This window comes from Hylobates moloch, unplaced genomic scaffold (assembly GCF_009828535.3).
Source record: "Hylobates moloch isolate HMO894 unplaced genomic scaffold, HMol_V3 SCAFFOLD_11, whole genome shotgun sequence".
In the NCBI taxonomy this organism is placed as follows: Eukaryota; Metazoa; Chordata; class Mammalia; order Primates; family Hylobatidae; genus Hylobates; species Hylobates moloch.
Genome location: NW_026652286.1, coordinates 92,101,950 through 92,116,766, shown reverse-complemented (window position 1 = coordinate 92,116,766; position 14,817 = coordinate 92,101,950). Strand labels below are relative to the sequence as shown.

At 43.1% G+C, this 14,817-nt stretch overlaps 1 protein-coding gene across 4 annotated transcripts in view; it reads right to left on the bottom strand.

Annotated features, from left to right (window-relative positions):
* Positions 1-38: 38 nt before the first annotated feature.
* The window catches only part of CBL (Cbl proto-oncogene), a 107,606-nt gene continuing 92,827 nt past the window's right edge, over positions 39-14,817 (bottom strand). For 3 of the 4 annotated variants that reach the window (XM_032167696.2, XM_058446265.1, XM_032167697.2), the window contains 4 exons: positions 11,494-11,610; positions 11,050-11,147; positions 9,987-10,169; positions 39-9,024 (listed from right to left, as the gene is read on the bottom strand). In XM_032167696.2, the coding sequence (XP_032023587.1) occupies positions 8,738-9,024; positions 9,987-10,169; positions 11,050-11,147; positions 11,494-11,610 (685 nt within the window). In that variant the 3' untranslated portion in view covers positions 39-8,737. The remainder of the gene's footprint in view (positions 9,025-9,986; positions 10,170-11,049; positions 11,148-11,493; positions 11,611-14,817) is intronic. The other variant, XM_058446264.1, reaches the window with a different exon arrangement.

Sequence of the window (14,817 nt, the reverse complement as noted above, 5' to 3'; positions counted from 1 at the left end):
TTGCTTTTTATTCATCATGGGTACCACAGGAACCTCAGGGCCTCTGAAACTACAACCAAAAGTCACACAAAACCATTTCCAGTTGGCAGCAGAGATCAGGGGTTACCTCTGCTTCTGAGCAAATGGTTCAAGTTCTACCACAGAACGGACAGTCACCCTACTTACTTACTTTTCAGCAGCCAAACTGTCCTGATGAGGCAGCACGAAGGGCCTGGCAGGCTGTTAGGAGGAGCTGTGTCCCCTTCCTATGCTTTCCTGCCGCTTGGAACTGCCCTCGAGACAGCAGCTCAGGCTCACCGCCATGAGGAAGGGGGCCTTGGCATTTGGTCCTACGGCAACTCGAGTATTGCCTCGCAACCCCCTGAATGAGCAAGAACTCAAGTCCGCTACAACAAAAGAAACTTTATTTAAAAATATTTTTTTACAGACATGGGTGCTTGAAAAAGCTCTTTAGTTAACTGTGTATGGAAATGAAAAAAATTAATAAATAACATTAGTATAACAGACTTCTAAACATTAATACACTGGCAAAATAAAATGGACTTAAAATGAAAATGAATCTTAAAGCTCTGCTATTCTCTGTAAGAATATTTACCTTCTGTTTTTCTTATTCTTTACAGGTGAGAATGATTAAATACTGCTAATATAAATTTTTTATATTAATGACACATTTTTAAAATAGTCCACGAAAATCTCATCTATGTGTTTGTTTTGTTTTCTTCTTAACACTGACATACAAATTGGGACTCTTCATTCTGGAGAAAGCATCAGGTTCTCTCCAGCACCCCCAGGCTAAGAATTTCAAAATCTTGAATAAGGAGGACTTTAAAATTTCTATCTCCCATTTCTTTATTAGTTAAAGGCAGGGGAAAACTGAGGAAAGGGTAAGAGATAAGTAAAATGTCATTATATAGAAAAACTTTTGCTAAAGCTCACTATAGTCACATTACTGAGGACAGGCTTCTGGTCTGTGTTCCTTACTGCCCTTCCCTGGGGAAACCAGGCCCTGCAGAGGGCACTAGCTGCTTAATGCTTTAAGTCTGAAGCCTTCAAATGAAAGGCCAGCCACATCTGATGGGGGCTGGGGGTTGGGGGCAGGAGGTCTAGACCAGTTCAGGATCCAGCAAAAAGAAAAGACAAAGCCACCAACCTCCCCTTCTCAGGAGAGTCCATCCTACACTCCTCCACACAACTAGGTAATTAATGTCATCAGAAGGCTAAGACACTTGGAATGGTCCAGAGTTTACCTGGGAATTGTGGAACATTCTGTCTCTTGCAGGAGACAAGGCATGCAACCTGATGGCTAAGCTTGTGATTGGAACCAACCAAATGATCCCAGGGTACAATGCTTCTCTCCTCCACTGAAGTCTCACAGCAGGGGAAAGGGACTCCAGACACACTGCACCTGCATGTCACCTCTCCAGTCACAGACAGCATTCTTTCCTGTCTCCTAGACACTAAGGACTAATGAAACTCAAGGTAGAGGAGCTCAGACTCTGGTATTTCCATATTAAGTCCTAAAATGCAGCCTGGGATACAGTGCTGCCTTAGAAAGGCACAAAACATTTGGCTTTTTTTTTCAGTGTGCTAAAAATTGTTTTGTTTTGAGTGAAGGAAAAAGATATATAAGGTTAAAAATCCCAAGTCACCACAGCCAGAAAACAGATGTAGGAGGTGCCTCATAGCTGCCATGCCCCTACCACATGTTTCAGCAGGAAGTCAGGCTTTTCTTTCAAGGCCAAGACACCAGAACAGTGCTGAGCAGGGTAGGTCAGGAGGCATTTACTCTCATGGGCATTGCGTTGCAGGCTCACTCACCCAGACAGCAGGAGAAACAGTCCACGGAAGACAACACGTGGTCTACAGACTCATAAGTAGTTCTCTGCCTCTCCAGTTTTAAGATGGCCATAAGCATGGCTACCTCACCCACAACAAGGTCAGAGGTAGGTAGAGAGGAGGGAGCTGACACACAGGCACCCAGGACACCCTGCTTCAGGGCTGAGCATGGAGGTGGCGCAAGGCCTGAGGAGTTGCACATAGCAGGCATTGAGCAATACTCCTCTCTGGCCTCCTGTCTGATTTAGGGGCAGAAGGAGAATGTAGGAGAGGCAATGTTGGTGGGGAGGGGGCTGGGCGGGGCCTGACATTCATTTTTGGGACTGAATCAGGCAATCAGGACTCTGCTGATTTCTTCAGCTGCCAAATCAGGAGATCTGAGGTTGGCTTTTGGGCTTTGCTCTGTACAAACACAGGGAGTGGTCGGCTGCATTTTTCTCAAGCTCTGTACCCAGGAAGGGGCGGCAAGAGCGCCACACAGCTTAGTCTGTCTGTCAACAGCCGGCCCTTCCACCCGTGCTCCCCACCTGACTCGCCATGGACATGTGGGGCTTGCTCTCCCCATCACTATTTCCCCATCTCTTACTCTTTTGCTACTTTCCAGAACCAAGAAACACTGGTATTTCCCACTGGAACCAACCCAGATTTCCTGGGACACGGTGAAGGCACATGGCACTGCTGTCCCTCTGCTGCTTAACTCAGGAGCCTAGACTACAACATCAAAGGCAAAGTCTGATGACCCACCATTCCTCCCTTGATGGACATCTTTGGATTATTAGGTAACTTCTGTGTGTATCAAATGACTCTAGTAGTTTAAAAAACTTTTCAGTAAGGCAGTATGAAATACCTTACAACTCAGGACAGGCTCTACGATGAGACAAATACAAGATCAAAAGATTCAGGCAAGCAAAAGCATAGTTTAAAAAAACACACAAAAGGAAAGCTTTTATATAGGACTAAAATGAAAGCAACTGCCAGAGAAGACACAGGTATACTGTCTAAAGAGCTCTCAGTAAAAACTCTATCCTAAACTGGAATCTATATTTAATTACTATCCTGGCAACTGCTCCAATATTATATATTCTTACTGACTCTGGGAAAGTAGTTTCTGAGGTGCCTAGGAAGGCTTGCCTGAGAACATTACAACAGAGCGGCCCTCACACAGGAAGGAGCAAGAGGGTGAGGAGAGTGGAGGAGACAGGACCCAAGCCCAGAGAATGAACATTTTCAAGCACTCAAACCTGAAGAGGGCCCAGAAGTCCATGGATAGTGGCTACAGTGGAACCCGTTATTAGATTCTGCTCTCTAAATAAACACGGAAGAAGGCAAAAGACCTGAGGCTGAATGGAGGCTGAGGAAGGCCACCCAGGAACAGGCTAGCTCTGGAACAGGACAGGCTGGCCCACAAAGAGAGGTAAGAAATCTTGGATGCCAAGACTGACAAAGGGAAGAAAAACAGGAAATAAAGAAGACAATGACCAGAATTAAGTTAAACCTAAGAATTTCTATGACGTCTCAGACAAACTCCTGTGCCTTCCTTTCCACTAGCAAAAAGGCAAGAGTATGGCTTTACTCCTTGAGTAGAAGCCTTTTTAGGGTGTCTGTGGAGTCTCTGCTCACTTCTCTGAGAAGCTCCCTGTCTCCAGCTGAAGGAGTCTGCCACATCTCTGCTCTCCCTGGCAAGGCCAACCGCTCAGGGATAGATACTTGATCAATGTGCTGGGCTGAGCGTAGTTTTTCTTAAGAATACGAAGTATGGGCCGGGTGCGGTGGCTCACGCCTGTAATCTTAGCACTTTGGGAGGCCGAGGCGGGTGGATCACGAGGTCAGGAGTTCAAGACCAGCCTAGCCAAGACGGTGAAACTCTGTCTCTACTAAAAATCTGAACATTAGCTGGGCATGGTGGCAGGCGCCTGTAATCCCAGCTACTCGGGAGGTTGAGGCAGAGAATTGCTTGAACCTGGGAGGCGGAGGTTGCAGTGAGTTGAGACTACACCACTGCACTCCAGCCTGGGCAACAGAGCGAGACTCCATCTCAAAAAACAAAATTAAGTATGGGAAATTGAGAATTTGTTCATGGTGATCCCTAGAGTTGGAAGGTGGTGTGGACTTGAGGACTGGAGTGCCTATTTGGGGCCACATATACCATAAGCAGACTGTGAAGCGGGAGAAAGGACTAGGTGCCAAACTCTGCAGTTCCAGCTCCACCCGAGAACCAAAGGCACTTCCTGTCCTGGGTTCTGCAAAATACCCTGCATCCTCACGACTCCCTCCTTTCTTCCACTTGAATATTTCTGTTTCTTGTATCCAAAGGATCCCTAAGCAGTCAAAAATACAACCTTGACTGTCCTTCACTATCCACCACCCTCTAGGCATTAAGCTGTTCTATGTATTTCCAACAAAAGACTGCTCCATGGAGACTGAGTTCAAAGGAGTGATAGTAACAGTTTATGCTGAGTTATAGTACTTTAGATTGAGCTTCTAAAGCTCTAAGGTCTGGTAGAATGATGTGTGGACATTAAGCTTTAGAATCCCTGAACTCCTTGCTCTGGGAGGGAGGTAAAGGCTGACAATTAGGGGACTGATGGAGTTCAATCTGTATTAACGTCTGGCTCTTGGAAGACCCAACAACTGACTAGAGGATCTTTGGGTCCTGAGACCCGAAGACAGGGCCCACACCTCCAGCCCTTCTAAAACGTAGAGTTAGCCACAACAGTTGTTAAAGACTGGAAAACCAATTCCAAATAGTACAGGACGTGGTGACAGGTCCCAGAAGGGTGATATGAAAATCCTCCCAATAAGGGGGATTAGGGACATAGCAGCTCAGGAAAAAGTTCAAGGAAGGCACTAGATTGGAAACGGGAGTGTGGGCAGATGCTTTGCTTAAACATTTAATGCCCTACTGTGCAACTCTGAGCCAACTTACCTTTCAACTCACCAACCAGATTCTAATTATGTTGGAACAAATTCCACCATAAAAACAGTGGGTATCCGTGAGACTTACACCAAGGAATCTCCCAGGCATTATCAAATCTATAGGAGACAACAGCAGATAATGGGAGAATCTTGGCCTGCTATTAACCAGGATAGCTCTATAAGGAAAGGTAAGTCTACATGAAAGAGCTGTGAATAAAAATTGCACAATCTTACTGGGAAGAGCTATTTTAAGGTCAAATGCAGAGGCTATGACAGCCCAAGTACAATCCCCCAAACATTAGTAAACTACTATGTGGTGCCAAGGGAAGGACACATACCTGACATTTCTGGCACATGGTCATCACTCATAAACATTTGCTGGATGAACAAACAAATTGTTAGAGCCAGGCCAATAGTCAGAAAACTATTTTTCAATGAACAGTGGTCATTCCAGAGTCAGAAAGGCCAACGGCAAGAAGAGAGACATAGTTTGAGACGGTCTGTAATCTTCTGACTTTCATGATGTGAGGTAGGAGAATATTCTGCTTTATCACCATTGCTGAACACCTACAAAAAGAACTAGATCTTAAAGGGAATATATAGGGGGTGCCTAGTTTTTACAAGGAAGTTTTGTTATAAAAATTTGTGAGTTGACTGTTTGGGACCATAAGCACATTTTACTTTTCTATAGAGAAAACACATATTTTAAGAGTGATGAAGAGTGACCCCCACCTCCTTTAACCAGAAATCTTTTAAATCTACAAAATAGTTAAATAATACTAACAGTACTATCCACATCTTGGGCCCCGGTAATGAGGGTCTGTGTAAGAAGAGAAAGGGACGAGAAGAATGGCAGATTATGTAGAGCGGGACTGGAGGGAGACGAGCAAGTCGAAGAGAGCTGCCACCCACAGGTAGAGAGCACTATTAACAAAAATATTAACAGGTAAATGCTGAGATGAGAAGCTGCCTGGTCTATTATGTAACTAAAGGGAGGTATATGAAGAGCCCACAAGTTTTTCCATTTTAAGAACCCTCTACTTTAGTGGAAGGAACATGGGGGCAGCTGGAAAGGTCCAGTTGTGGTTGCTGCAGAGCAGCAACCCCGCAACAAGGCAGCTTGGAAAGCAACCCGTGAAGACACGGGGAAAGCACGAGACTGGCTGAATACAACAGCCCAATGAATATGAGAAAAAGGAGAACAAAGTGGTGTGGGTTTTTTTTACTTTATCAGCCACTAGGAAGGGGCAAGAGGAAGCCGAAGGGCTTGCCAAAAATGGCAAAACTCGAAATCTGTTCATAAAAGGCAGTTTTAATTAAATTCAGAGCAAAGCCAAAGAATTTTAAATTGCCATACAAATGGAGGGTGAAGAATTGGTTACTGGTGCCTTAGTCAACAGAAAATATAAGAAATTAAGGTTTTGAGAATAACCTCAAAACAAAAGCCACATGAAAACTTTCCTTAATCTTGCCTGGCAATCTAAGGCACAGACCCAGGTGTGTCCTCAGAGCACCCAGTCAAAGGAAAGATCCTCATGAAATGATCCAAAACCTTGAACGCTGGCAGACACCCGTGACAAACACACACCCAAGCCCATCGATGGCACACGCACAACACAGGGAGCTGGAGCCTCAGGTTCACGCTGATTCAAAGAGCCACACAGGACTCAAAGAAGGAAAAGTCGAGACTGCCCTTAGCCTACACAGTAGGGAAATAATTTCCAGAGAAGATTTAGATGCATGGAAAAGGCAAAAGATATATAGCCAATGCTTTGTCTTCCAAAGAGATCTTTAGACTACGGGCAATATCTGCAGATAAAGAAAAATTACAATATGGATGGGCCTGGAAACTGCTGCCGTTTTTTTTCTAGTTCTTTGTCTAGGCCTTCAATATTTAAACAAAATGCAAAACTGAACGCTACCTCAAAATGAAACAGTATACATACTGGCTGTTAGAAGTTGACGGCAGTCTACTGTTTGATATTCACTGCCATTTTCCTCTGCCCTACTCCACCTCAACTCTGGACCACCTCACCTAATGGTGGGCTTTGCCGCTTTATGCCATGTAGAGAAGACACTGGGTAACCACAGCAAATCACCACAAGATCCTGTACTGCCTACTCTGGGAAGATAAATGGCTCTGAGGCCAGGGGATAAAACCAAAAGATCTAGGATTAGCTGAATGCCAAGAGATGAGTTAGAACAAGTTTTAGTTCCAAGGATGATAAGACTGGAAAGAAAACTGATCCAAGGGGGGTCATTTCTGTGTAGATCTAAAGACAAAAGCATGACTTAGATTTTCAGGAAGACAGATTTATCAAAGAACAGGCTTGCTTCTGACATGAAGAAAGGTTATACACTGCTAAGAAAGTCAGCAAAACACTCTGGACAGAATACTAACTGAACTCGAGGGATCATTTATCAGCATATAAAGGAACTGACTAATGGTTCTCCAAACTGGACCCTCAATCTTCTTTATGAACTTGCAATTACACAAACTGCCAGCCCATATTGTCTTTGACTACAGTAATATATTCACTGAATGATGTCTAATTACCGTGAAGAACACAGTAATTACAGAGAGTACTTAGGACCTCAGGTGAAGAGGAAAAGGGAAGGAAAGGAGGAAAGAGATGTTACATTCCCAAAGCCACAGGCACAAGAAAAGAACCACATCATCGGGAGGCAGCAATGCAGGGAAGGTGCTATCAGCAAGAGGCTGGGCCACCATGAACATTATCCCCACTCCTTAAAGGGCAAAGGAAAAAACTACTGCTGAAAATCTAACCTAATATTCCTTATGGTCAAATGAAGACACCCATATAAGCTGAAATTAATTCACTGGGAAGAAAAACTGAACAGATAAATCCTTACTGTCTATTCTGTGCATTTAAATAGCATGTGAACGAAGCTTCCTAAAAGCTTTCTGGTATTCTGGCCAGAAAGTCATCCTGGAAACAAATGTTCTTCCCTTCCCATTAAGTAGAAAGACTCATGACCTACATCAGAACACATACCTGGCACCAAGGCAACTGACTCCCACAGACTATTTTCTGGGGAGGGCATGGAATGTATTTAAAGGCCTCTATCTCAAATCGGTCATTATGTAATTAGGATAATCAAAACATCTTAATAGATTCAATGTTCCTATAGAAACAGTGCTTTGGAGTGACCAGTGTTAGCTGCTAGTATCAAACATGCCTATAATAGTGTAGCAACAGTACTTTTCCTCCCACTTATCTACCAAACAAACCAATAACATCACACACAATAAAGAACATCCCATAAGCTGCTTGGCCTCAGTAAGGCTGGCTATAGCAAGCCCACGGCCCATGACAGAACACCAAGAAGGATGAGGAGGGAGTTGATGGGGAAAGAACAGACGGAGAGTGTTCTAAAAATAGAAGACTTTAGCTATGCTCATGGTAATATAAGCCAAAGGGGAGTGTTGAAGTTGTAATACCCACTAGGCTTGGGTATAATACCACAGTAGATAGAAGTCTTTAAAAAAGATTCCTTCCTAAACCTTTTGTGTTAATTCCCTGCCTGGAATTAACACACACAGCAGGTTAATCTTATAATCACAAGGACACACACAACCACAGGCAGACAGACACACACACGGCCACATCCTCAACCCAGGAAGTCTTAAGTCCTCAATTAGGATTTCCAGCAAAATACTTGTTCTACAGCTTTCTGGACTGTTCCCCAGGTAGGTTATCATGTAATAAAATCCACACTCTCTACGTGGGAACTGAAGGACACCTTCAAATGCACTCTCAAGACCCATAAAATAATAAAACATACTAGCTGCTCCATTTTCATTTCACCACTTTGAAATCTTGGAACCACTGATGTGATATCCCACAGAGAGGGCAAGACTTCACTGTGAAGTCACCAAAGGAACTCCTGCCCTTCTAGGTGCCACTTGAGTAATAACTCCCAACTCATTGGTCCTCTAAACCTGCAGCAGGGAGGTGGTGTGCTAGGTAGCTACATGGGCAGGAGAAGAAATGGAAACAAATTCCCGGAGGATGTTTTTGGCCATCTCGATGTTGTTCTGGGCAATGACCAAAGCTTTCTGGATGTCCTGGTAGGAGTACCCCTGACTCATGAGGTTCTCGATCTCACTGGAGAGCTGAGGCGAGGCGGTAGCAGCAGAGGCGGCAGGACCACTACCTTGCTGACAGCTGCCAGCTTTCCGTTCAGAGTTGATTCTCCGAGGGAATGGTTTAGGAGGCCTCTCGGGAACTTGGGAACCTTCAGTGACATCTAGAAGAAATAGGAAAGCAAATATTTGCAAATCTGGGGAAATCCTCATTTAACGACAGCAATAAAAATGTGCTAATATCAAGATATTATTGGCTTCCTGTAAATTGGGTACATGTGCTCTTCAGTCACAAGGCTGGGTTTTACAGGTTCAAGGTTTTTAAGATATAGCCTCCTCCTTATCACAATAAAACCAACCTCCTAAATATACCATCCACCTGTTCAATGAACAATAACCACTGCAATCATAAACATCTGCATCATGCTTTACACTAAGCAACATGTTTGTGCACATGTAATCGTCTGTTTTAATTCTGAGGGGACCAGAGAAGATATTAAACTTTGCCTTCTATGAATAAGGAAAAAGACAAATGTAAGTTGCAATAAAAAAGCATTAGCCAAGGCTGAGTGGGGGTCACTGCTCATCTGGGCAACCGAAGGCTGTATTCTTTTTCACCAGCTGTCTGTCCTGAAGGCTGTCTTCAATTTCCAAAATGACAGCAACTCTGGCTGCTGCCCTACCAGGCAGCCACAGGTGCAAGAAGAGCAGCCTCCAATAGTCAAGGCCCAACATGGGCTGGCTCCAGGCCCATTCAGTGTGTGTTCCAGAGCTAGCATGCCTCCTTTCCAATGGAACAGAGCCCAGGAAAAAAGGAATGTGTGCTCTCAGCCATCAAGCCTAATTACCAGTGTCATAAGGCATACTCAGAGAAACTATAAATCCTACCTACCCCTAACATAAGAAGAGCCAGAGTTTAAGGAACGAACTCTTTTCTAAGTCTGCAAAAACCCTAAAGAGTCTGACTACAGTCTAACTTCCTAACTTGGGACTTTCCTCCCAGTTAGACATAATGTTTAGCCTACATACTGACTTACTGTCACCAGAGAAGGTCATCTCCCTTTAAATATGAACATACAGGCCATACTGCCATTCAGGACAAACCCAAAGTAGCCTGGAGACTCACTTGTTGTGGGATCACCATCCAGAGACAACCAGCCAAAGGAGGAGCTGGCATTAGAGATATCTGAGAGAGTTCGGCGGGCCAGCACGGCCGGCACAGGTGGCTTTGGGACATCATACCCATCATCCTCATTTTCTGACTCCTCGGGACCAGTGTTGGCATGGGCTGCCGCCAAATTCCCTTCACCTGGAGAAAAATGAGTGATGTTATCTTCTTCTGACACACTTCATCTTCTAACCATTTCAATACAGGAGTGCCCACTCATTTTTGCATGTGTGCAATCATTTATCTCATTCAACAAACAGTTACTGATTGTCTACTGTGGGCCAAACACCACATAAACAGAGATAAAAATAGAAAAGAAAATCTGCACCAACACTGCAGCTTTCATTTTTGAACATGCCAAAAGTTATTCTTGACAAGGTTAACAGCCACTGATGCCAATGACTCCAGTGTCATCTCAGATCATTCAATAAACATTTCTATCCACATTCCACCCTGGAAGATCAGCAAAGGGTCCTGTGAGAGCAGGCTTCTTGAACTTTCAATCTGGTGGGCTAGTTAACATGGGAATTGAGTGTTCACCACCCCCACATAAAAGAATTTCATCAGTGCAATGAGACAAAAAAGGAGCTTACAGGTCCAGGGTATAGAACACAAATGTCTCTAGGCCCTGGAAGGACAAAGAAAAGCACAAAAGGAACCAGCAGTGTGAGTAGGAAATAGAGGAGTGGGGATACTTTACTGCCCATGTCAAAGATATTTTGCCAAAGATTACTGAAAATAATTTTCAGCTTTGTCCAGGAGCAGTGGCTCACGCCTGTAATCTCAGCACTTTGGGAGGGGTGGATCACCTGACGTCAGGAGTTCCAGGCCAGCCTGGCCAACATAGTGAAACCCCGTCTCTACTAAAAATACAAAAATTAGCCGGGCATGGTGGCACGTACCTGTAGTCCCAGCTACAGAAGAATTTGCAGCTTAGATAAAGCTATCTCAATTGCCAAATATTACATGTTCATTCCTATGACATATCAATGATTTTTAAAGCAGCAGAATGGCAACTTACCAAAGGTGCCGCTCTCGGTGACAGATGGCGCCTGGGACTGAATATTATACATTGCTTCATACGTACAGCTATCAATCTGCTGGTCACAGTCACATGCTCTGAACCAGAAGGAAAGTGCCATAATGATCTTTGGAAATAGAACTGTTATCTATAAACTTATGAAGATTCATCTTCTTGTTTTGCCAATATCACTAATAAATGTTGTTAAGGTTGACTCTTATGGCAAGTTATAGGTGTGTGTGTTTTTGAGGTTCTCATGTTGCTGAGAAAACGTAAGTGCAATTACCTACAGCTACAAAAGGCTTAAACCATTAAGGGCTAGATTTATCTTTCTGCTTTAATTTGACTGGATAACAGTATGTGCAGGCAGCAAGCCAAGCAGATGAAGGGTGTCAATTACCCACATAAAGGTATAGGGCCCAAAAAGGGTTGTTGTGAACCTACCGTGAACTCTGGGATGTATCCAAAGGCCGTAGAGGCCTGGAGGAGGGAGTCATGTACTCTGTGTCCTCTTCACCCTCACATTGCTCCCCAGGTGGCAGTTTTGGCACAGGAAGAGGTCTGGAAGATGAAGAATAAAAAATAGAAAAAGAAGTAACAAATCGGTAAACTTTGAAGTATAAAATAAATGGCTTAAAAACAGACATAACTCATATTGAACAGAGCAAAATACATGCCACCTAGGGAACTATTATTTCTACTGACCAAGACAAAAGCACACTAACTAAAAATGTCACTTTCAACTGACCAAACGTGCAGCTTTTATGCTTCAGAGGTGATATACTGGGCTAATCACCTGAGATACTGGTTAGTCCTAATCCCCTACAGAAGTTTCATTATAGAGTCTCAGACCCTAGACTCAGAGAAACAGCAAGATTTTTTCTGACAATATGTTAGAACTGTAAACTAAATTCCAATTCTAAACTCTGCCTATGGTTTCAAGGAATGCATAGCTTGTCGAAAGCTTTCTCAAACTCCTTGTTTTATATAAGAAAAATTTAAAATAGAGAGAAAGCGACCGCAGTTAGCGTAAATTCTGAGGCTAGATCCCAGATCTACCGACTCCCACATCAAGGATCCAGCTGTTATATCCACATGCAACTTTCACCTAGAAACTTTGGAAACAAGACTTATGCCACCCCATGAAATGAAACGAAAAAACTCCCAAGAAATACAAAAACACCCCACGAAACTGTAGGGGAAAAAAAAAGACACACAAAAACCTACTTCTTGGAGTGTGAATTTGTGTTTCTCCTCCCTTCCTCTTTATATTATTTTTGCACATCCTAAAGACGCTACAAGGAGCATCTCTTTCATTTATTTGTCTGCTCGATGCTTAGTTTTCCTAATTATAAAAGCAACACATTTATAATACACATGTAAGTGCTATAGAAACTTAACACAGAACATAGAAGTCCCCTTTAATCTCACTTGAGGTTTTTTCTTATATCTACATATTACTTTTATTAGGTTGGTGCAAAAGTAATTGTGTTTTTTGCCGTTAATGGGAAATATCCACTTAAGATTTGTGCAACGCATGCTGAAGTTCTGAGGCAGAAGTGTATTGGTATCTACAATTTACTTTGAAAACATCAAAAGACAGACATATAGTTTGATAAAACAAGTATAACAAAATGCTAAAAGTAGAATCCAGGTGATCAGTATATGGGTGTTCACTGTAAAATTCTTTCACCTTCACTATCTTTGTAATTTTTCACAATAAAATGAGATGGCGGGAGGACAATCCATATTAAGAAAGAAACACCTAGATTTTTCGCTGGAGCACAGTGGCATGATGACAACCCACTGCAGCCTTGATCTCCCGGGCTCAAGTGATCCTCCCACCTCAGCCTCCTCAGTAGGTGGGACTACAGAGATGTGCCACAACACCAGGCTAATTTAAAAAAATATATTTTTTTGTAGAGACAGAGTCTCACTATGTTGCCCAGGCTGGTCTTAAACTCTTGGGTTCAAGTGATCCTCCCGCCCCAGCCTCCCAAAACGCTAGGATTACAGGCCTGAGTCACCCTACCCAGCCCTAGTTTGTTCTTAATGTGGTATTTGGCCACATGGTGTCAGTGAAGGTGTAGGGAAATGAATGGGTACTTTGTCACACAGCTGTAGAAATAAGGAATTGATACGTTTCTGTTGTGTAATTCAACAAAAGTATTTACCAAACATGCATACTCTTGGTCTCAGAAATTCCATTTCTCAGAATTTTCCCTAAGGAAACCATCAAGAACATTCATTGCAGCATTATTTATAATGCTGGAAAATTAGGCAATAACTTAAATACCAAATAATAATGTACTGAATAAATACTGAACCACACAACTGTGTCCCCAAGTGCCTTAGAGGTTCCAAGCCGGAGCCACAGAAGCCTACTGCTGCTTCTACTACTTAACTATTTTACAAACTGGGATTCCACTTAAGTTAGTTACACTGATGTATAATCATGTGAAATAATTTGAAAATCATTGCAATAGAATATGTAATAACATGCAAAGATGTTCAAGATATTTCTAGTGAAAACCAGCAATGACAATATGATTTCATACAAGGAAGAATGACAATGAACATGCATCAGATTGCTAACTATTGTGTGATTCTAGGTAGTAAGATTATAGATAACATTTATTTCTTAGTGTTGCTTACCTATATTTCCTTTTTCTTTTTTTTTTTTCTTTTTGAGACAGAGTCTCACTCTGTCACCAGGCTGGAGTGCAGTGGCGCAATCTAGGCTCACTGCAACCTCTGCCTTCCAGGTTCAAGCGATTCTCCTGCCTCAGCCTACCGAGCAGCTGGGACCACAAGCACATGCCACCACACCCAGCTAATTTTGTATTTTGTAGTAGCGACTGGGGTTTCACCATATTGGCCAGGATGGTCTCAATCTCGACCTAATGATCTGCCAGCGTTGGCCTCCCAAAGTGCTGGGATTACAGGCGTGAGCCACCGCACCCAGCCTGCTTACTTGTATTTTCTAAATTTTAGTTAACATGTATTATTTTTGTAAAAAGGGCCATTAAAAAGGCAATAATTTTTTTTTTTTTTTTGGAGACAGAGTCTCACTCTGTCATCCAGGCTGGAGTGCAATGGCGTGATCTTGGCTCACTGCAACCTCCACTTCCCAGATTCAAGCGTTTCTCCTGCCTCAGCCTCCCAAGTAGCTGAGAGTACAGGCGCCCGCCACCACACCCAGCTAATTTTTGTGTTTTTAGTAGACACAGGGTTTTACCATGTTGGCCAGGCTGGTCTCGATCTCCAGACCTCAAGTGATCCACCCACCTTGGCCTCCCAAAGTGCTGGGATTACAGGCGTGAGCCACCCGTGCCTAACTTCAAAAAATTTTAATTATAATTCTCTGTTAATAAAGTCCATAAAATATATAATTGAACCTCCTTCTCACAAAGCAAGTTGGCAATATATGCTTTAAAAGAAAGAAGACACTGGAGAGCAACCAGGCAGCCACGACTTAACAGGCTAAGATTCAAGAAAGAATACATTAGAGTAAGCCCTATATTAGGGGTCTTGAACTAGGGGTTTAAAGGAGTCTCAATGGGCTGGTGAGAATGCTACGATTTAAATGTGTCCCCCAATTTCACGTGTTGGAAACTTAGTCACCACCTTCATATGCTGATGCCTTGTTACAAGGCAGCAAGGAAGGCCCTCACCATGCCAGCGCCATGCTTTTCAACATTCCAGCTTCCAAAAGCATGGGCTAAATAAACTTCTCTCTCTTTTCTTTTTTTTTTTTTTTTTTTTTTT